The sequence below is a fragment of the Colossoma macropomum genome, unplaced genomic scaffold, assembly GCF_904425465.1.
Source record: "Colossoma macropomum unplaced genomic scaffold, Colossoma_macropomum, whole genome shotgun sequence".
Classification (NCBI taxonomy): Eukaryota; Metazoa; Chordata; class Actinopteri; order Characiformes; family Serrasalmidae; genus Colossoma; species Colossoma macropomum.
The window spans coordinates 35702248-35726592 of record NW_023494784.1 but is presented as its reverse complement, the minus strand read 5'-3'; the positions used below and the strand labels follow the sequence as shown (position 1 = coordinate 35726592).

The 24345-nt window shown below is 39.9% G+C and overlaps 1 protein-coding gene across 7 annotated transcripts in view; it reads right to left on the bottom strand.

Annotated features, from left to right (window-relative positions):
* Window positions 1-319: 319 nt before the first annotated feature.
* Window positions 320-24345, bottom strand: part of LOC118807966 (plakophilin-4-like) — a 168291-nt gene continuing 144265 nt past the window's right edge. For all 7 annotated transcript variants that reach the window (XM_036570248.1, XM_036570199.1, XM_036570219.1 and 4 more), the window contains 11 exons: window positions 13266-13449; window positions 11695-11812; window positions 8426-8617; window positions 7188-7361; window positions 6798-6948; window positions 5831-6023; window positions 5609-5693; window positions 4718-4835; window positions 4361-4492; window positions 3877-3950; window positions 320-1344 (listed from right to left, as the gene is read on the bottom strand). In XM_036570248.1, coding sequence (XP_036426141.1) covers window positions 1102-1344; window positions 3877-3950; window positions 4361-4492; window positions 4718-4835; window positions 5609-5693; window positions 5831-6023; window positions 6798-6948; window positions 7188-7361; window positions 8426-8617; window positions 11695-11812; window positions 13266-13449 — 1664 coding nt within the window. In that variant the 3' untranslated portion in view covers window positions 320-1101. The remainder of the gene's footprint in view (window positions 1345-3876; window positions 3951-4360; window positions 4493-4717; window positions 4836-5608; window positions 5694-5830; window positions 6024-6797; window positions 6949-7187; window positions 7362-8425; window positions 8618-11694; window positions 11813-13265; window positions 13450-24345) is intronic.

The following is a 24345-nucleotide window of genomic DNA, read 5'->3' as shown; positions in this document are numbered from 1 at the left end:
ATCCAATTCAGCTGGCCTGAGGCTCAGAAGAGAAGAAACTCATCTTATTTTAGCTGATGCATCAGGGGTGTCCAATCTTATCCACAGAGGGCCGGTGTGGCTGCAGGTGACCTCCTGCTTTGTTGGAGTGAAAACCTGCAGCCGCACCAGCCCTTTGCAGATAAGACTGGACACCCCTGCTGTACATGGAAAACAGACACATGAGAAGTCATGGAAAACTCTAACTATATTAGTACCAATACTTCTCACACACACACACACACACCCACACACACACACACACACACACACACACACACACAAAGAAAGACAGAAATTCTTTTTTATAAAAAACAAAGAGAATTTTATTACTTCAGATAGGCTGTAAGTATCATGATGCCAGGCCACCAGCCTCCTGCATTTCGCTCTGGATATTTATAGATTTCTACATCTCTTTAACATGGCACAAGTCTTCTCCAGAGCAGAAGAGCATAAACTAGGAGGCCTTTTTTACCCTCTTTTCTGTATTTACAATATTCTGAAGGAAATGTACAAGACTCAGTGGCATTCACAATCTCGACATGAAGTACGAATACAGTTTTGTTCCCTCTGTAAAACTAATGTCATTGGATCATTATTTATCATTAATTTCATTATTATTTTTCTTCTTCTTCTTCTTTTACAGGTACAGGTTCATAATCGCTTTCAGCTCAAGCACATAACCATCTCCCTGTCTGATTCTCTGGCGCAAACCTTTCTGCACATCACCCACCGCTTCTTCAAGCCGCCGTCACCAGCATTCCCACATAAGAAAATAATCAATTGATTCAAACTGATCAGAGCAGAACATACAGCAGGTCCTCCACTCTCACATACTTACACACATACACACAAACATACTCGCACCATGATTCTACTTCTGTTCTGCTTCCATGTATAAAAACACACGTTCCTTCTGTTCCTTCTTTGGCTAAACGTTCTGTCCTCTGTCTTTTCACTTTTCCATCACTCACGTTCACAATCCCTCTTCTCTTAAAAGCAAACGCACAGTTATAAGGTTGTTTGTCTGTTTTAGTTTTCATTCTGTGGATCAGTCTGAGCTGAGCTTCTCTCCGGGTGTCTCTATACCCAGGAGTCAGGCGAGCCTGGGTACTGCTCGGCTCTGTACGAGGGTCTCCGGGTGGTGGAGTAAAAGTCCACGTAGTTGGTGGTGGTTTTGAGTGCGTGAGGCTGTGTGGCGTAGTCCGCGGTGGAGTACTGCACAGCATCCTCCAGATAGGGGTCTTCATAGCCTTGAGGAGAGTGCAGATACATCCGATACGGCTCGTAGTTCCTCCGACTCGTCTCATCAGCGTAGTACATGTGCTGCAAAGATCACACACAATACACAAACCCATAAACAATACGGCTTTTTAACAACTTCTGCTGTGTGAATATCTGCAGCTTTCATCATATTACAGTCAAATTACAGGTTCTGTTGATGTTCTAAGTGAAAATAAGTAACACATCCTCTACACAGAACATGCTCCAGCACATTTTAATGCACCGTTACTGTTTATTTGTTGAATTTAACATGTTGGGAAAAGACTAAAACATAAAATGTGGCCTGTGCAAAAGTTATGGCACATTTTGTTTTCATGGTTTATTTTTTCCAATATGTTAACCTCAGCAAATAAACAGAAATTGTGCACTAAAATTTGCAGAAAGTTTGTTGTCTGTAAAGGATTTGTTCACTTATTTTTACTTAGAAAATCAACAAAAATAAACAATTTGAATGTGGTGTTCAAACTTCCAAACTTTTAATACTGTAGTATTCAAATAGCTCAATTCTAAAAATACTGAACATTTTAATTAGAGTAATTATAGAATATAATAATTTTACTTTGTTTTAAATATAATACACATACATAAGATTTGTTTTTTGTATTCTTTTATTATCATGATCCGAACTTTTACCTCATTTATGGATTTATAACACATTACCAGTTTACAAAAATAGAAAAATAAATTTTAACACAAATCTTTAAGTCTTTAAAACACCAAAATATAAATAGTTATAATTAAAATATAACACTTAAAACATTTATATTAAAATGTTTACGTCTTTTTAACTCTCACTTGCTGTCATATACGATAATGCCATGCGGTACAGCTCAACGTCAACCTCACAGTAACTTGCTGTGTTATAACAGAAAATAACTTAAAATGAGTTGATTTCACAAAAAAAAAATGAATACAGTGTTTTACAGTGAAATATTAGTATTAAATATTGTAAAATCCTTATATATGCACTTTGAGAGTATTAGTCCCACCGATGTTTCAAATGGTACAAATTTGTTATCTTTTTTGCTTGAAATATTTCCGTATACAATTCAGCTTACATCATCTTTTTGCTTAATGTGCGAAGCTGTCAGCTGCACAATTAATGTAATTTTGTTTACTCCAAAGTATGTACGCCTTGCTTGAATACCAAATTAAGCAAACAAATATTAAATTCAGATATTTGTATATTTTAATAGCCTAGTCCATCAATTAATACAGCAGAAAATCTGCCTAGAAATAGATTAATGAACTTATTATTTCAGATTAGCTGAAAGTCAGTCTAACTGACTGAATCCTGAAACTTTCATACAGCCAGAGTGGAGCTCTGCAAATTCTCAAGATGGCTATAAAGTCTAAAGCCTGCTTTTATTTAACACATTTTCAGAACTTTGTCACAGTCGATCTCCAGGAAAATACCTTCCATTCATTTACACTCACCTCTCACCCATATTTCTTCCTCCACAATCACTCCATCAACTGTTTTATGTTAGAGCCTAGCTCTCATGAATTTCCACGCTTTCTAACTTCCCTCTAACTAAATTACACTACAAAAATACAAAGAGGTTAAAACGTAAACAGTATCAACTCTCCAGAGGTTTAAAAGAATATTTCACTCAAAACTGCTAAAAGAATCGAGGCTTGGTTAGCACAATCTCTAGTCCTTCATCAGTGGTCATTTTATGAACTCATGCTAAGAGTTCCTTTTAGCTCACTGACTATTAAGGCCAATTAACATCAAATGTGTTTCTCAAGAGTTACTTAATTGACTGATGGAGCACTTTAAACAGTGTTTTGCTTCATACAGTCTGCGTGCAACACTCCGTCAAAACACATGCCCTTCTGTCCTGCTTTTTTATGTAAAGTATGATGGTATTTAATCATTATCAGGATACATTTTGTTATTGTGAACAACACTGTGCTTCTCTGAGCAAACCGTGGATAAAAGTAGGACTTAAACACTGACCAACTGCATGTGTCATTTACACGTACCATAAAAATGCCTTTAAGTATCGTGATACGATGTCTTTGCCATCGCTCAGCCCTAGTGTCAAGTCTATATAAACACATATATATATATATGTATATATTTCTGCACCCACAAGTGAAGTTCAAGTTCCATTAAAATCACTCATTCCCTCTTTCTGTAGCACTGTGAACTATATTTAAATGATAATGACTACACCAGAGAAGTTCTCTCACTGGACTAACAGTGTCTGCAGGCTACTGTTATGATGATGGGTCTTTTATGATGGACACCAGCAGGGGTAAAAACTTGTGATTGTGATTTAATTGCAATAATCAGATCTGCTGTTTATGTCATCCGTTTTAAAACCTGCTGTAAATCAGTTTAATTAGAAGAGAAGGAAAAAAAGAGCTGATATTCCTGCCTGAAGTGATTACGTGACTGGAGCAGTGTGTATTCGAGGCGTGATCGCCTGTGCTTCACTTCCACAGTGCTTACAAGTAGGCATCTGATGTAAATTTGGGGTTGCCACTGTGTTGGTGAAATGAATAGTCTGCTGTGAAAGAGCTGAGTGCACCTTGGCTGGTGCTGCTGAGCTGGTTGGGACGTACCTGTCCTCTCCTGGTCTCCTCCCTCCTGGGCGAGGAATAGGAGCTGATATAAAACGGAGACGTTTTCGCCGACCCTGAGAAACACAAATCCAGTTAACTTACAGCAGTAGGTACTGTTTATTGCCTTGGTATAGATATAAAGACCAGAAGTCACAGAACACTATTACAGTCACACTAAAACAACTAGTGTCTTTTTCAGATTCAGGACTATTGAGGGACTTCTAGTGCCACAGGATACGGCTGTACTGCCCAAATCTGATTTAACTTAGCAGATCACATCTCGAAATCAATTCAATTTCATTCATTTAGACCTGAAGGATAATATTGGGTATGTGACTCTCAAAACAGTCGATACTTGTTACTCATTTCTCAGATCAATATTAATCTAATCCTAGACAACAAACAACTCAATCTCGTAGCTATTTTCACACAGAGACCAGAAAAAATGTTGTGTTCCTTGATGTTTTGAACAGCTTGTTCTTACCTGTGTAGGGGGTTTTATGTACACTGTTGTCTCCTTGGTAGTTATAAAATTGCATAGATGACTGTGTCCTCTGGTAATCAGAGCGCTGTTCCTTAATCCCCAGCATAGCCGGAGACGACGTTGCGCTGCCCGCTGCAGAGAAAACACATTTAACTCATTACTGATTACAGACCTACAAGAAGGATTAAAAACTTTCAGAGTCAGTCACTGCTGTTGATAAGGCAAGCTAGACAGACTCTTAGAGCCCATGGGATCATTTTCTGGAAACCTCCAAGGGTAGAAAATTACAAACCACACAGGTAATTTTTTTTGCCTCGAGTGTCTTTCCTAGACTACTCTCAAAATCCTCAAACATACCTGTCTGGTGGACTGGAGACATCTGCAACGAGGTTGAGGGTAATGTAGGCTGGGATTTGAAGCGGTCTCGCTCCAGAGTGGACACAGGAGTCAGGAAGTGGTTCTGATTCCAACCGTCCTACAAGAGAAGAAACAAATATTGGTCCACTTAGATTTGACAGCAAAGCACACAAAAGCTCATATATAGTATGACTTTTGCATTTGTGTAGGACAGGCATGCATTATATTATATATGGAATTGATCTACAAATACACAGATATGTGGTTATTTTCATAGAATGTCAGGACAAAGGGTCATAAATATGTCCTATACATATTACATATATATGCAAGTACATGTATGTATGTGTATATGCGGACACCTGACCATTGTTAGATATCCCATTACAAAACCATGGGCATTAATATAGAGTTGATGTATGTCAGAAAAACTAGTTGAACAAGTGAAAAATACAGTAAAAGGCAGTATTTCTAAGAAATTAAATGACTAAGATTTTACCAGGATTCAGAAAAAATACTTTTACTGTTAAATAATTAGTTATCTTTTTTTAAACAGTGATTTCGTGCGTGATATTAAAGGTTACTGCTGTTTTTCTCTAGTTGTCCTACAAAGTCAGGGCATTTTCGTCCTGAAAATCTGCTCATACTCTCTCCATACAGATTAACAGACAAATTTAACATGTATTATCTGCAGGTATGCACACAAGAAAACATGCACATACAAATGCACACAGACACCAAACACAGTGCTGAACTACAGCTACTCAAGCACTCTACAGTTTACATGTTCTCTACATACATGCTCAGAGTGCAGTCAGTGGCACAAAGTGCACTGGAAGTATGCAAGTGGAAAAAAGGCCCCTCTCACTTGAGCACCTTGTTCTCACTCACCTTCTTGTAGATGGTGCGCAGGTCTCTGTACTGCCACAGTGTGTTGAGCACCTGAGCTGCAGCCTTTACTACTTTCATGGAATACCTGCAAACGAGCCAAGAACAGCCCCATTCATCATTTACACAAACAACATGAGGTTAATTAGCTCTCCATCTGTCAAACGCATTAAAACTATTGTGCCAGGTAATGCATGATGGGTATCAAAGCGTCTGCGCGCCCACCTCTCTCCGCGCCCCTTGGTAATGTTGACGAGTTTCTCAATGCCGCCTGTGTCGGCGAGAGCTTTGGCGTTTTCCATGTTCTTACTGGAGACTTCGTGCAGCGTACAGCAAATAGCTGCCACCGTCTCATCAGACAGCAGAGTGGTGCTTCCTCCAGGGAGCCGGTTTACCAAGTCCCGCATCGCATACTTCCCTGTTACACACATTAAGTGGTAAATTTGATTTGAATCCAATTTAAAGTGAATTCCCATCATTTCATTTAAAGCAGGATTAATTTGATGATTGTGAGTGTGTTAAAAGAGTATTCAAAGGGAACTTGACTTAAGTAAATTATGTACTATTGCCATCATAGCGTAATATATAATATCATTAGCGTAATGTTGATTTTGCATTTGAGTCATGAACTGTGTGCTGGATATTCTTTTTTAGCCTGTGCGTGTAACGTTAATACGCACTCGTGTGTGACATTAATAGGTAAAGATGTATGACATGGTCTGAAAATCTTCTGCAAAATAGAACCAATGCTTCTGACTTCCAAATTATTATATCAGGGCAGCCTGCAGCAGCACACAGATGCCATATTTTAGCTTTTATTCCTGACTCAATGATGCTACTTCTTTCAATTTTAACAAAGAAAATCTTATAGTGAAGCTTAATTCCCAGCTTAAATAAATAAAAAAATCAGTAACTACTATGAAACTGAGGTTTTCAGAAGCATTCAACAGCAGCAGCAGCTGCATTTTACTAGAAATACTGAATTTATAGAAATTGGTGTTAACTCAAACTCTAGGCTTATTATTCAGTTATTAATCTCAAGATTCATCACAAACTTCTCTAAATGCAGTATTTCCAGTAAATGTAGCTGCTGTACATCCTCATTTACACTCAACATTATTTGACTATCATACCACAGGATGCTGTAGGAGGTAGGAGGTTAGTTAAAGCACATTGCTGAGTGTTCTCTGACCTATCAGTTCCTTGTTCCTGACGTCCAGTGCCATGTTCCTGAGTGCAGTGGCTACAGAACACACCACACGGTCATTATCCATCCGCAGAAGTTCCACAAGGATGGGCAGGCCCTTCTCCTTCCGCACCGCTGCACGGATATATGCTGAGAACTACACACACCCATCAGAATGAGACAGAGCCGGACCAGCTAACTTAAAAAAGTACAGTAAAAGCATGGATAACGTCTTATGTATAATATTAAGCTTATCCATAAAGGCATTTCAAACCAAAATCACTCTCTTACACTGATGAACTGCAGTGTTTACACAACTGAAATATCCTCAAGTACTGTTTCTTTAAACTGCGGTGCAGTATAGTCTGTCTCCTTTACAAACACATGCGCCCCTACCTTCCAGTTGCCAGCGGAGAGGTTCTGCAGGGACCCAGCAGCGCCCTCTAGTGTTGCAGGGTTGGAGCTTTCAGCCAGCAGGGTCAGATAAGGCTTTACTACAGCAGGGTGCCATAGCATCTCAGCACCTTTAGGAGACTTGGAGAAACCAGGAATCGGCCCCACGCCATCCCACTGAACACAAACATACACGGTCAGCTGCTACAATCTGACGTGGCTTCAGGCAAACACAGGTTTGTATTATATTGTTGCACTTATAGACAAATATCACAATTTATCCTTTTTGAACTAATGAAGTCAATCCTGTGAACTTCCACTGTGTTTAGGCTCTTTCTACAAAGACAAACTAAGACAAGTGTGGATATTACAAAAAACTGACACTGCTGCATGTGCTCTGTTTTACATTGCTTTCCTTTAAGCATTTTTACTGCTGAGATCATCTTCATGATGCTGTCTTCTCTGCCAAATGAGATTTGCCCACCAACGTATAGTCATAAAACTACATGAGCAGGGTAACTTTCATACAGAGTGGTAAACGTTGTCCTGGCTTCTTCTATTGGCAGGGTGGAGAGCAGTCTGCCATTAGATGGTGCTGTAGGCTGCATTATATAGGCCACTATGTAGGGCACACACTGCCCTGTGATGTAATTGCACCTGCAGCGATTCCCGAATTCTCCCTAGGCAGGAACTTGCTAGTGCAATTATTTCTGAATATTCTGACTGACTGACCAACTGCGGACAAATAGGCCAACAAGCCTCAGCATTGTTCTAAATGTAGAAACGAGTAATACTGTGTGGACATCCAGCGAGAGACTGAAAGTGACCTCACTGAACAGTGATAAACCAAATGCTGTGAAATGGACATGATTATAAGAAAAAGTCAATAGATAATCTATAATCTTCATATAATGAATATATTCATATAATCTTCATATATAAGTTTTTACTGTAGTGGGAGTAGGGGGAGATATGGCTTCTATTGTTTCACTGGACTGTAAAAAAGTACTTGCATGTAGGAGATGGTGGAGGCTATAGTAGTTTAAAATGTCAGTTTAATTATCATTATTACTATCATCATTAAAAAACAGTCAATAGATTAATTAATATTAGAAATAAATATTAGCCATCCTACGCAATACTGTGTGGGATCATTCAGAAATATAGAAACTGTTTAAAGGCTCTAATTAAACACTGTACAAACAGACTCTAAACAGCACAGTCACAGTCTTCTAGCTGACCTGCTCCTCTTGGGTACTCTTCCTCTTTTTCTTCCTCTTCCTCCCCCAGCAGCTGTAGTCGGCCTCTTTACTGGGTGATTCTGACCCCAGCAGCCCGTCTACCTCCTGATTGGCTATCAGCCGTGAGGGTGGCATCTCAAGCTCCAACCGGTACGAGAGATTCCGCAGAGTGCAAATACAGTTCTCCACAATCTGAGAGAGAGAGAGAGAGAGAGAGAGAGAGAGAGAGAGAGAGAGAGAGAGAGAGAGAGAGAGAGACAGAGAAAGAGAGGGGGAGAGAGAGAGAGACAGAAAGAGAGAGAGAGAAAGAGAGAGGCATTTTCACCTTCATCATTTTACTCATATACCGAGTATATAAGGTGGTTTCTCCTTTGCCACCACTGCGCAGGTAAACAATTATTGCACACATTTTAAAATACAGTAACACTTCAGTATAAAGAGACATTATAACAACCTAACAATGCTCTAATTTAGCCTCAACAACTCAGTAGCTGGTAATTAACTGCTTGCCTTTTACTAGTTTATCAAACAGTAACTAAGGTGAATTAAGCATTTTCCAAAAAACTTCTGTGTATTATACGTCATCATTTTCTGCAGAGCAATTTAAGTGTCGGTTGTTGCCTTTATTAATCCTTAATAACTGGCAACTAACTTATCAAGCCAATTTAATGGTTGTCCATTATTACGTTATCATGCACAATACACAATAATTCACAATTATCAAATAAAAGTGTTATGGATTTTTTTTAATTCACACTAATAACAGCTTAAGAAGGTAGTAAAGTAAAAGAGCAATTACCAATTTTTGGCTTGATAAGTTAGTGACCAGTTATTGGCTTAATAAGGTATAACTATGGGCATTATAATGGTAACTGTAATGAATAATACCCAATTAAAGTGTCCTGGAAAATGCTTAATTCACCCTAGTTGTTGCTTAATAAAGAAGTAATGAGCAGCATGTTAATTACCAGGTACTGGCATGATGAGGCTCCAAAGGGAATTCCAAAATTTCTGCACAATTAAACATTTAACATGTTTAAGACATTCAGAGTAGTTTGATGTGAGATGCTGCATTCTAGAAAAACTTATTTGAGCCAGAATTGTTCACAGTGCCGTTGATAAGAACCAGACATCTGAAGAGTTTAACGGCTCTAAAATCTCCCTCACAGAAAGTTACTGTATGAAATGGTTACACATACACTGCATGATGCCCGAGACACTGATTTATAATAGCCCTTAGATAAGGTTTTGGCCTAAAACACATTTTTAAAAATGTATTAATGAGGAGGGCATTGTCAGGTAAAATAGTCCCCACAGAAAATGTGTTTAGAATTATTATAGACATTGCAACCTCTGGTTCCTATCACAACCATTTAAGAGAAATCTGAGTTGTTAAGTTTCACTACAAAGAACACAAACCACTTAGAATTTCACATCAAACCACTTAGAATTGACAGAGTTGACATTTCAACAATTGAACTATGCAGAAACTTTGAAATATCAGTGGAATTAATTGCCCTTTAATAAGAGCATTAGGGCATTACCCTACACTGAAGTGTTACCAAAAATACAGCTAGAAAACACTTTCAAGTAATAAACATGAAAATGCACATTTACTGAAAGGTTAAAAGGCTGGAAAACAAGAGTCTTTCAATCTTTTCAGTAGGGATGAGACATACAGTGTAAATAAGTGAGAGCCACTGTCCCTCAAATAAAGTGACTGTGAGAGATGTTCCCTGTATATGCACAGCACAAACACACTCAGAACAGGGTCTAGCCTCAATAAGCCCATCCATTGCTATTAGTCCAGTGGATGTAGTTGGGAAACAGAGGCCAGGCAGCAGCAGAGGTAGGTGACAGTGTGGCCCAGCACAGCCTGAACAAATGACTTTAATTCAGACTGTATGAGTGTGCTGGGAGCGAGAGGGATGCAGATCAAACCAAAAGCAGAAATGGAAATGCCTGGTGCCAGCAGCAGTGAGGGAGGAGGACAGAACGTGAGCTGGAAATCACACATTCAGCCTCCCAGCCTGTAAAGTCTAATAACGTACTTAAGGGTATTAAATGCTTTAACTGCAGTATGCTCATCTGGTTAAGCTTGAAGCGCTCAGTGCTTTAGACTGTAAACTACTGGAGGCTCAGGGTAAGCTTTCGCTCCTGGTGTGTGAGTAAATTTTAGTGAATATGGGTCTGTGTGTGTGTGTGTGTGTGTGTGTGTGTGTGTGCACAATGTAGATGTGAGAAAGTTTGTGAACGCTTTGGAACTGTCTGGATTTCCGCATACTTCTCCTACTGAGACATAGACTTCACACAAGTCACAATATATTAAATGAATAGAGTCCTATTTAACATGTACTCACATTTTACAGTTCATCAAACAGTTTGAACAGTCAAACTCAGGACTGCATATGTGTGCATCTGCAAATTCTAATTTGTGTGGATTGCTGTTGTGCACTCCTGGTCAAATGACAGGCTTTGTTGATTTTCTAAGCAAAATAAGTAACACATTCACTATAGAGAAGACACTTCGCACATTTTAATCCACAGTCACTGTTTATTTCCTGAATTTAACATATTGAAAAAAAACTGAAACAATTTGTGTCCCATGCAAAAGTAATGGCACATGTTTATCATATTTTTTATTTTTTCAATATGGGAAAAACTCAGCAAGCACTGAAGTTTGCAGAAAATGAAATATTTAAGTTGGTTACCTTTACAGGATGTGTTAACTTACTTTCACTATGGGGGAAAAACATGTAATTTGACCAGGGGTGTTGACTTCTGCACAAAACTGTATTCAATGATCATCAAAAGTTTGGGAGATCTTGTCTCACAAACCTAATTTCTGCCTATGGTCAGACGCTCTGGCCCACTTGGCTGCTAAACAGGCAAACAACCACCTATTTTTGAAGAGAACAGCCTAACTCTGCTCATTTTACTCCCTTGTTGTTATGTCAGCACTCATCAGCACTCATACCTTTCAGGTGTTTAAACCACCTTTGTGCCAAAAGAGCTTCAACATATGCTTTTACAATAGTTTTGAAAAAGTAAAGTCTTATCATTATTCAAACCTGCTCTTCATACCAAGCAAAACACTTTGAAGAACATGAAGCTGAGTGATGTAAAATATCCAAAATATTATCAAAAAACTATTTAACATTAACAAAACCTTTGGAGTAACAGTGAAAATTAAACAGAAGGCAAAGTATTCCTAAACTTGTGAGTTGCAGAACATAAATACGTATTCAGAAGTGAATAAGTGCGAGTACCTTGCTGTCGAAGTCGGAGGTGCTGACGCAGGCTTTGATGACGTACAGCAGAGAGTCGACGAGTCCCTCACAGCAGCGCATCTGCTTTCTGGCCTCCTCACCCGCCGAGCTCAGGTTTCTACGGCAACAAGCAAGCTGGGGTCATCACCTCTCCACAGACTAATATGGCAGCAGAAATGAAAGCTCAGACACAGAAGGAGTGCGTCCGGCTCCAATAACCGGCTCAGTGAGAGCGTGTGCATGCGTGTCCTGCTATAATACTCAAGTGGCTAGTTATAAGTGAGAGATGTGATTAGATGGTCTGAGTGAGAAAGTGTGTGGGAGCGCTCGCTCCTTAGCCGGCTATGATTTTCAATCTTCTTCAGATTTCAAACTGTAGTCTGTGAGGGCCAGCCAAGGGGGGTTTGAGGCAAACACTTCCAAAGGGGTTTGTTTTTGAGCCATTTATTGTTGTAATGAAAGAAAATCAAACATCCTGTCACTGTCGGAAGAAAACCACATTTCTCTAAAAAGTTCATTTTATAGTAGAAACTTTGATAACTTTAATGTACATATGCTCATATAACGTAAAGGACTGTGGCATTTTCAAGTGGAGTGAGGAGGGGGGGAACAAAACATTGAATGCAAATTTATTTTATCACTACGTGTTACCATACAAGCCCAAACTGGTCATATACAGTTGTCACTTTTAATGAGTTTCACAACATAATTCTTAAATAAAGCAAGGCGGATTTTTCCTGTTGGCTGATTCTTCCATATTCACGTCTAGTTTTTGTAGAATTGCATTCAAAAACATTCTTCAGCTCCTTTGTAAGTTTTTTTTCTTAGGAAAGCTTTTGCAAATCTGGCTGATTTTTTTATCTACACTCTCAGAAAAAAGCACGAAACTGTCACTGGGGCAGTGCCCCTCGTGTAACTGGGGTGGTACCCTCAAGGGTCCATCTCAGTACCTTTAGTCAGGGAACATAATTGTACCATAATCCACTGAAATTATATTTTCTAAGCTGTACTGACTCCACACACCCCGTCTCGTCTCCAGGCTTTTTATTTAATTGTTCTGTTTTAAAACATTAGGTTAGGAAAAGACACAAATATGTACTTTTCCACGGGGTAAAACTTATTTAGGGTACACAATTGGACTTAAAACCACTGTTGTACCTTTGAGGGAACATTTACATTGTTTGTATCTTGATGAACGAATAATGTACCTGCACAGAACCTTTATTTCTAACGGGTATAAATGTTTGAAAGCTGTGTGAACAGCTGATCTTTTCAAATTTGATTAGACCAACTTTCATATATACTCCTACTCCATCATGGCCATGTGACTGTAATGATAACCAGTCAGATAGGAATTAATATTTTTTGTGCCATCATCCAGAGTGGGCAGAGATTCTGAATTGGCTAACTTCATAGCTTACAAACACACCCTGGAACTGCTGAAGAGGTCAGATCTGAGCAAATAAACTGCAGTTGCAATGTGAATGCAGCCTATTAAAGCCCCGACTGTGCTGTGTGTGTGGCTCCTCCAGCAGGGGGCAGTGCTGTGCTGCAGCGGTGTGTGTGTGTACCTTAGGCAGCCTGTGGTGTTGCGCAGGACGAGTGAGGAGTGGAATTTGAGCTTGTGGTCGTCGTCATAGGACGAGCTGCTCCAGCCCGAGTGGGGAATGATCACAGTGTTGGTCAGAGTCGCTAAGGCATCTCGCACGATTGTCATTTTAACAGCATCACAGGAAGACAGGTTCCACAGGACCCCTACAGAGAGAAAGAGAGAGAGTGGAGGGTGAGACACTGTAGTTTACACTGAGTTGCCAGTTTATTTGTGATACCATGTAGTTGATATTTGGCTGTTTTATCAGGGAAAAAAAACAACATACAGGTGCACTTTGAACACACACACACTTATTAACTGTGTCTGTTGCTGGACAGTTATCAGCCCCTGTCTATTCCATCCAGCAATGGGAAGAGAGCATTATAGGATCATTGCTGTCCATATATTATTTGTATTTATATTATCTATTTTTTATACCCGCAACTCTGTGTATATTTCCTATTTAACATATACATGTGCACAGCACGCACACATTCTCATACCACTCATCACAAGTGGTTGGGCATGGCCTGAGGTCTCACTCATGTTCCCCAGCTTTTTATAGAACAATGTGCAGAGATAAGACCTGAGGAAACTCACTCACACACAACCGTAGGCAATAAATCATGCATAAGCGATTAGATCAGAGTTGTGTCAGCTCAAGGCTAACTAGGAGAATGTGTTCTGCTGTAAACATGAGCGAATGGTGTCTTTCTCCATCATCTCTCCATGAAGGTCCCTAATTTCCACAGAGCTGACAAGGAAAATGAGGGAGATCAGGTGTGACCTGGTTTAAATTAGCCAGCATGGGGTGCGTGCTCCATCAGCTCAGCATTAAAGAGGAAGTAGAGCCCACCCACTGTGACGTTACTATGGAGAGAACACAGGCTCATGACCACACACACAAGGGCTGACGACAAACAAACAAAAACCAGAGCGCACAGGCTCGTACAGCCATTTGACAGGATATATAATAACTTTATATGACAAAGAAAAAATCCTTGGGCAGCTGGAGAAAAAAAAAAAAAAACATTCATTAATTTATTTCATTAAATACCCAGTCAAAAGCCATTATGTACAAGTTATTCTTTGTTTTCATAGAAAAGCAGAAACATGTATTCAACAGAACGTTGCAGAGAAGCCTAATAAACGAATTATAATAGCAGATTTTTCAGTATTTAGTGTGTCCACAAAGTCTACAAATCTACAAAGTTCAGTCTCAGAAGTTTCCAAGTTTCCAAGTGATCTCAAACACATTCAGTGATGTTGAGGTCTGGACTCTGGGGTGCTCAGTCTACTGTTCTGAGAACACCAGCAGCTTATTCGTTTGATCTGCAAATATTCATCTTTTTTGTCTATTTTCTTTTCTCAGTAACGGCTTCTTGAACAGCTACACATCCTTTCTAACTCATAGTTTTGAGTTGTCTTCTCACAGTGGAAGGATGGATAGAAATACTTTTTTTCAGATCTGAAGAGTGGAGCTTTAAGTACTGTTTATCTGATGGGGACAGTTTTGGGGGTCTACCAGGTCTTGCATGGTTGTTGGGGGTCCCACTTTCTATGTATCTTTTAATCATTTTTTTGAAGTCCAGTTTTGGAAATTCTATTTATTCTTCAACTTTCTTATTTTTTACACAAGTGTATTATCTTTTATCTACTCTGCTCCTGAATAAATTGCAAAACCTGTACTTAATGCCTGTTTCAAAACTGAGTACATGAAGGGTGGTCTCTGACCTTTGCACACACACACACACACACACACACATATATATATATATATATATATATATATATATATATACACATACACATACATATATATAAAATGTGTGTATATATAATATTAGAGCACTTATCATGAACAATATCAATTTACACACAATATAAGGGGCAAAAATGGAGATACAAGGTTTTGGTCTGACAGCAGTGATATATATTATACATATTCTATGTATATATATAAGACAAGTTTGTGTACATGACATTTACTTATTTACACAATTAAGTAGTCAACTGTAAATCCGCAGCAGTGCGGGTGTGTGTATATGGTCCGTGTGTGGGCAGGAAATGTCTTCTCATGGGTCCCTTGTGAGCTCTTAAATCCTCCTCAGACAGAGGGCTCTGGTTTGTGTCTCGGTCTACAGTGCTTTCAATTAACGGGTACAGACAACAGAAGTCTCCGCAGTGTCTCTGTGTGTGTGTGTGTGTGTGTGTGTGTGTGTGTGTGTGTGTGTGTGTGTGTGTGTGTGTGTGTGTTGTGTGTAATGCCTGCAGTTAAGCTGAACAAACTCAAGACTGTTTTTGCTCTAGTTACTTCACAATCCATCTCCTATGAAATAACAGCTGATGTCAGATGATGTTCTTGTTTCTGTCGAAGAAAACAGCAAAGTAAATCCCATGGCCTTTAGACGAACTGTGACCTCTGAACGGCCCAGAACTTTACTGTCAGCATAGGGAGGCTACTCATAAATCGCCTCCACCGCATAGGCATAGGAACAGCGGCCTCATCATCATCATCATCATCATCATCATCATCATCAGGGAGGCATGTAAAACTGTATCACTGCACTGTGATGCATCAGTGTCACAGTGTTAATTCAAATGTATTGATACTGAAATGCAAGAATCCACTATAATCATATTTGATAAAGCATGGGCTTACTTTTTTGACCAAAACAAAATTCTCAGACTATTTTCAAACATAAACAAGCTTGGTGTATTTTTTTTTTATTTTGTGAATAGTTCCTCCAGTCATATTTGTGTTTTCTTTTTAATCGAATTATGAACCGTATCAAAATAATCTAATCGAAATGTTAGGATGTATTGAACCATTTGCTAAAGAACCATAAGAGACCTCTGTGGTGCGTCATTCAGTAATTGGCGTCATGCTCATATTAGGAACTGCATATACTGCCAAAGCAACTAATCAACCATGTTAACCTCTTATTCTCCAGGATATATTTTGGTTTGTCCATCTGAATTTACATGACCAAATCGTAAGGCAAATAATTCAGTAACTGAATGAAATAAATGTCAATTTTTATTTTATTTATTTATTTATTTATTTTTGTAAAAGTTGACAGAACATGTTTTGCTATATGCTTACAATTTTCTGCTGAGAGCCAAAAATCTTAGACGCTCTTTGTATTATTTTATAAAAATAATTTTTACAGAGCGGATCACTGAAGAGACGCCATCTGTTTATAGTTCATATTTCAGTAGACAAAAAAATTTGTGAGTTCAGCTTCTTCTGTTATAAGGGTTTAAAATTACATTACCCATCTATTTGACTGGAAAGAAGACAGTTACAGCTCTCAAGCAACATTTAAGCTGCGCTCCTAGCCTAGGCTGCAACCAAGGCAGGCTGCATTTCTCGGCCACCACGTCATTACACAGTGCCACGTTATCTTATACAGTGTAAAATCACTGATTAATTAAAACATTCATCCATATCTCAGATATCGTCCATGAAGCAACAAACACAAAGCAACAGGCTCCATTTCCTCTCGCCAGTTCCCTCACAAGTTTCACACTGCAAATGCAAGAGGTGGGACCTTCCTGGTGTCGTCACCACGCAGCCTCAGCAGGCAGTCCTACCGAGGACCCGCCCTACCGAGGTTGCAGCCTAGGCTTTGGAATGCAGCTTTAGAGGGAAAATGCCCGCATGGCTTTGAAACATTTCGATTACCACAGGACACAACAGCTGTAATGTTAAAAATGCCATATTTTTTTCTCATAGCATAGACCTGGAGCTCCTAATATGGTTGTTATGCCGACTAAAGAATGACGCACGACTTCAGAGATCCACAAAACAATCATTTTGAGGTCAGATTTACAGCCCAGTGATCATCACAACCAATTCATAACGTCAGTACACAAAACACAGCTCAGAAAACACCACAACGCACCATCAAAATCATCATCACGCCACAGCCATCATCACTGTCATCTTCATCTGTAATGAGTAACTTCCCTGCCCAATCACAGGCTTCAGCAGGGTGAAGTAAACCCAGCAGACATGCTGATGAACAGCTCTTCCATGCATGCACTCACTAAGGTGCTATTTAACAGGAAAGTGTGAGCGAGTATACACATTAGCTGCACAGTATATTGTATTAATCACTGTCATAATACAAGCTTTTGCAATTCTGACACTGCAGAAGGCAGCAATATGCAAACGAGATGCTAACCTTCTAGATATATTTCTGTGTATCTCTGTGTTTTAACCAATAATTTTAAGTAAAACAGATTGACCATAATGCAGGATATGTTACAAAAACAGTCCATTAATGTGTTTTTGATATGTCACGAGGGCACATCACTGTTGCAGTATGCAGCAATATGACTGTAATGATGTTCTGTCCAACCGTAGTACACAGTTTAAGAACAGTCATCCTGTCTGAACAACAGATCACAGGATGACGTGAGCATTAATATCCCCTCCTCAAATCAGCTCCTCAAAACCATTTAATATGACCCAGATTTCACTGGGTTATTGTGAGTGTGATTGAAAGAATGACTCAGAAGGACAGAGAGGTGAAACAGGGGAAAAAAAAATAAAGAGAGAGAAAGGCAAAGAGAAATGACTAGAGAGAGCGAAGGAAAGAAAAAGATGAAGACAAAGAGAAAGAGAGAAATATGAGAGAGAGAGGTATGAGATGAGTAAAGAGGTGATGAGAGACACACACTCCCTCTCTCTCTCTCTCAGGAAACAGAAGTGGTGAAGCGGAGAAGCCCTCCTCTGTCTGCTCCTCTAACTCTAATGAAGTATGGGCTGAGGCTGGAGCTGAGGATGAAGAGGAGAGAAGAGATGAGAAGAAAGAAAGACAGAGAAAGAGGGAGGGAGGAAGGAGAGGAGAGGAAGGGGGGAAGAGAGAAAGGGAGGGAGGGAGAGAGGAAGGAAGAGAGGGAGGAAAAGAGAGAGGAAGAGAGGGAGGGAGGGAAGGAGGGAGAGGAAGGGAGGGAGAGAGAAGGGGAGGGAGGGGGGAGGAGGGGAGGAGGCAGGGGCGAGGGAGAAGAAGGGAGGGAGAGAGAAAGGAAGGGAGGGAGAGAGAAAGAGAGGGAGGGAGGGAGAGAGAGAGGGAGGAAGAGAGGAAGGGGGGAGGAGGGGGGGGAGGAGGGGGGGGGAGAGGGAGGGAGGGAGAGAGGGAGGGAGAGAGGGAGGGAGGGAGAGGGGAGGAAGGGGGGAGAGAGGAAGGCAGAGGGTGTTTGCAGCCATAAGGGCAAAAAATAAAAGAGAAAAACAGAATAAGAAGTAGAATAATAAGAATTGAAGATAAAAGGATGGATGAGAAGAGAAGAGAAGAGAAGAGAAGAGAAGAGAAGAGAAGAGAAGAGAAGAGAGGACATTAAATTTGGCTCTGAGGGCATTATCGGATGCTCATACACACCAGTGATGAAATAACTATTAATAATATGAGTTCAGAAATACATACACACACACACACACACACATACACACATACACACACACACACACACACACACACACACACACACACACATACACACACACACACACACACACATACACACACACACACACATACACACATACACACATACACACACACACACACACACACACATACACACATACACACACACACACACACACACACACACACACACACAGGAGTAGAGAGTGGGTGTGAGATTAGACCTGGAGTTCAGAGAGCAGTCTGGGTCAGCTTACAAAGCTTATAGAACAGCAGGCTCTTCAGGTGAGTCTCTCTCTCTCTCTCTCTCTCTCTCTCAAACATCAGTTTCTATGTCTGTGCTGTAGAAAGCACTGGCTGTGGGAGGTGTGTGTGTTGTGTGCCCTGTGGATGAACCTATGAGTGTGAAAATGTTCTTCCTCACCGATAAAAAAACAACAGAAAAACCAGTCTCTCTTTCTCTCTCTCGTTCTCTCTCTCTTTCTCTCTCTCTCACTAAGGATCACTGGTTTGCCCATCAAGGCCTGATTACATCACATGCTCCTGCAGCCAATACAAACATGTTTACTAAGGGTGTAACGAGTGTGGTACATAATTAGAGTGCTGCAGAATCAAGACATCAACACATCAAGAACTCAGTTCACTTCAACAACGACAGAACGACAGAAATTCAAAGAACTGGTCACCTTGCTGTTGTAAATATACTTCTATATACGTCTTTGACACTACATGCCCATAAATGCATTATATATATATATATAAGTGTTGTTCTGAGTGGTTACCATTTATTGTGCCTCATTCCAAAAAGCACCCCAGGGTGAAACAGGAAGTGCTGTAGGTTGAACAGGCAGACATATGTAAACACAGTGGTTTTTAAGACATCACAAAAACACTTTTTTCAAATCAGGACGTTCTGATTTTCCATATATGGACAGTATGGACTAGGGCGTGTAAGGATGTGAAACTTTAACAAGGTTAATATACTACATTTATTTCAAAATGTGAGAACTATATGATTTTCCATAATATAGGCCCTTCAAAGTATTAGTGGTTGATACAGAGTCGGCACACAGCATGATACTGAGTTACTTATTATGCATAGCAGACTGTGTCACTATAAGAATCACAATGGAAACAATCACTTCTACAACCAGCTGAGATTTAAACCACTTAACAGCAATGTTGCTGAAACAAACAAGGTGAGTGCTGCGTTACGGCCTGAGCGCGTCTGAGGGAAAGCCATTTCAGGTTCTGTCATTTCTCATTACTTAACTGTGGAGAAAGCTGCTGATTGGCTCTCCTCAGATACGTTTTCTGCTCTGATTGGCAGAGATTATCTGGAGGTGACACTCCAGTTTTTTTGCCCTTGTGTAATTGCTCGACATGGTGCTGTCAACTGCCAATTAGCCAAACGACGTGACACACGCTAGCGTCAGAACTAATCACTTCAGCGTTAATGAGGGCTGCTTGAGCGGGGAGCGGATCTCCGCTGGATATCCGGTTCAAAGAACAAGAATAAGCAAAGAGAGTCAGCCATGGTACTGCGGTGACTGGGTTCAAACCTGCGCACAGCAAAGCGTCTCCGATCACTGCTGTTGTTGTTCACAGAGACAGAAGAGAGAGAGAGAGAGAGAGAACACTGCAGGAAAGGGCTTATCTACTGAGCTTAAGGCCTAGCTGCTAGTAGTCTTTAAAATAAAAGCAGGTTTATGTGGGCATGTTTTTTTCCGAACAATTTCAGGACCAGAAAAAAAAAAAACTACAATGACCAATAAAATGGTCCACACATCATTGTAAATTGCTACATATACATAACACATTGGACATTGTCTTTGCATATAGGTACTTACAGCATTTATGGCTTCATTGAAAAACATTGCCAAGCTACGTTGTATTTAATGTGAGACCAAATATTCTCTATAGGGTTTATACCTGGTGGACTCTGATCAGCCCAAAACCATCAGTTAAAACCATGAGTATTTTGGGCTTGGCCCATTTTTTTTTTTTTGGAACGGGGGTGTGTATATATACATATGGTACATATTAGTGTTACTACATATATACATGTGTATGTGTATACATACTTACATACTTTAAAAGTTAAGAAAGCTATACATGTGGACCATATAATTCAAACACTCAAGTATTCACTTATGTTGCTTCTCTATTTAATATTCGAAAGCATCATCGTATTTTCAAGCCATAAAATTGCAGCCTTAACTACAAAACATTTCATCAAGAGCAAAGATGCATATGCAAACATACAAAACCACCTAACTAAAACCGCAAAGGTTAAAAATGAAACGATCTGCTTCAGATAGGAGCTCTTCGAACGTGGACACTATAGAGCAGTAAGCTAGTAATCACCTAATATTCATAAGGTAGTGAATCTGCGTAGCTAAGCTGCTACACAGCTACTGCAGCCACCTGCAGACTTTTTACAGACTTTTACTCTCACTGCAGCAGGCGTCCTCACGTTTTCACTGCAGCCACTCACTTAAGCTACTAATGACAGCGGGATATTATTCTATGAAAATGTCCTTTTCAAAGATACATCAGAATAGGCCTATTGACCTTTTGTAATAACCATCTCACGAGTCGTGAATCCCAGGCTGAGAATCACTGGTTTAAACAATGTGTGCTTTGGGGTCACTTGATCATTTTTGCTGAGTGACCCATGGTGGATGTTTGAGACATAACACTGACTTGGAAATCTGACGTTTACCGCAGTTATATATCTTACTTATTTTCTATGCAAATTGCCAAACAAACAAGGGGAAAAGTCAAAATTGACTTCTGGTTTTCACAACAGGCGTTGTCACAGAGCAGCTTTACAGAAAAATCTGGGTCCAAGCCAAGCCAATGGAGACAGTGGCAAGGAAAAACTCCCTCAGAGCAAGAGGAAGAAACCTTAAGAGGATCCAAGACTCCAAAGAGGAACCCATTCCCCTTAAATTGACACTGGATAGCAAACAATAACAGCAGAGAATGAGATTTGAAAAAGGGGAAAAGCAGGAGTAGCAATATCTATGAGTAAAAAATGCAGCAGTATTAGTATCCCATCTAATAAGGCCCTTATACATATGGAACATTATTATTATATATAGCTACTTATACATATAGTACAAGTTACTATACATAGTATGTATTATTCCACATCCTGACACTGTATAAAGTGGGTAAGTGTGTGCGAGGGAGGGAGGGAGGGAGGAACAGTGAGAGAGAGAGCTTGGTGAATATAATGCCTGTGGGGGCTGTTAACCTACAGTAACCTGAGCAAATCAGTTTTCCAAGAATGCACAAACATACAAAATATATATTTGCATTTCACAGTACAGTTACTCTACTGTACGCTATAGAAGAACAAACACACACACACAAAAGCAGCTGATTCAGACTCCGGGGAGGCAGTCATGTAGGCTGAAGCAGTCCATTAATAATAGCCCACTCCCAAGTGATCCTGACTATGCCTGAGAAACACAGACACACATACACGCTCGGCAGGTCACGAATCCACAAATTCAGCATCTGCTACACTGCAGGGAGATACTGAGCCTAAGAGTCCTGCCAGTAATTTTTTGGTCGTCATAATCTACGAGTGTGGGTATAATGTCGTCACCATATACACATCATCTTTCTGGGTTTGTTTATATGTGTATAGCTAAGGGAGCGTCATAGATTGTCAGAAACAGGGGACACTGCCTAGTCTAGTGACTCTCCATCTGATGCCTGGCTTATTTGAGGACTCAGGAAGAGCTTGTTCGTTAGTTGATTAGACAGATCATGCGAGCTAGCACATAGAAAACAATAAAATATACAATAAAATATGCAGGGCTGTTTTTGGCATGTCTGGTTTTCTTGGCAAATCACCCAGCCTTACATAACCCAAACAGAGTGTGATTTAGCACAGAGAGCAGCAGGGATGATCTAATTCAGCCTGCTATGACTCAGACACACCAGCGGGGGCGCTTGGTCCCACCATGCTGAAACAGCACTTTAGATCCTTCAGAAACAGCAGGAAGGCTGGGCGGGTGAGTGCTGGAAGCTCACTGCCAATAATTCACACTGTGCTAAAATCTGACCTCTGAGTTACAGGTCACAGTCACAGGTCACCATAAGAGAAGTAAGGCTACAGCTAACGATTATTTTGATAACTGATTATCTCCCTTTTACAGCCATTGTGCCTTCTGAGTTTTCTTTACACTTTGCCCCAAAAAGTGCTTTTACTTTTTATTTTCGGTGACACTTTATTTCGAGTGGTCCTTTTTAGATGAAACATACACTCAACAGACTCTCAATGACATGTCAAAAACATATGAGGGTTAGGATTAGGTTTTGGGTTGAGATTAAGGTTAGGGTTAGGATGAGGGTGATGGTTAGGGTTAGGTTTTGTGTAATGGAAGTAACATATTAACTAAGTAATGTATTAACAGTACATCTACAAGATATTTACTTCAGTGTATTCAGATGCTTCACTGCTGCTACTTCACTGATATGCTGTTGATGTGTTACTAGTAATCTTTTAAGAGTTTATTAACCATCTACAAAGGACCACTCCAAATAATGCGTTACCTTATTTTCTTTCCTGGAGTCCACTTATAACAGTTTTGTTTACAGGAAAATTTCCAGCCTCTATTTTACCCCTTAAAATTAAACAGCCTGTATTTGTCACTGTGCCTCTAAGACTGATATACGTTACTGATCTCTGCTCTGATTGGCTGCCCTGTATTGCACCTCATTCAAAGAGTAGTCAGTGTCTATAGCTCTGCACGTTAATGTGACAGATTAATGGGCAGAGCTAAACTGCTGTAGGCTGGATGGGCAGATATAACTAAATACAATGTTTTTTATATCATCACAAAAGACAAAGAATTCACAACAGGCTGTTTTTGTAGTTTAGTTTGAACTGGGGAGTGAATGGTATATTTTGAAACTTTACATACATCATCTCGTTTTTCTTTTTTCTTCCATAGTTAAGGTTTAGCTAGTCACAGATTTAGGTAGGTGATGAGTTGCTTATTAATGCAAGTGTCAAAACAAGCAGTTTGTGCTTGTGTTTTGTGGTGAATGGGATGGGAGGGTAGTGGGTGGCACTGTAGGTTTAGGCACAAAACAGACAATGTGGGCAATTATAAGACATCATTCTGCACAGGTCTTATATAATGTCATGTTTGTTATTTCTTCCTATATTCCTCATGAAAAACTTTTAACTGAATAGCAGATTTAGACATATGACAAAAACTTGCCAATGATTAGCAATGATTAGCATAAAATCTAGCAGTGCTGCAGTGTGTAGGAAAGCTCAAGGCTGATGACTGCAATGGTTGAGAACAGGCCCCTCCCAGTTACAGCAAAGTCGGTACAGTTTCACTATGGACAGCAGCTCTGATTGGTGGCATTGCACAACATAAGATCACTAAATCTGCCTTGTCATGCTTTATTGAGTGTGCAGAAAGCATGTGTAGCCCTCACCAAACACAAATCGCATAAAATTGCTAAAAAACCAAAAAGACACAGAAGGAGAGACAGACAGGCAGTAATAATGGCTAGAAAGAGCAACAAATAGATTATAAAACGTGTGCGTTTCTGCTGGCAGATGGTAATTTGAACACTAGACTGTTG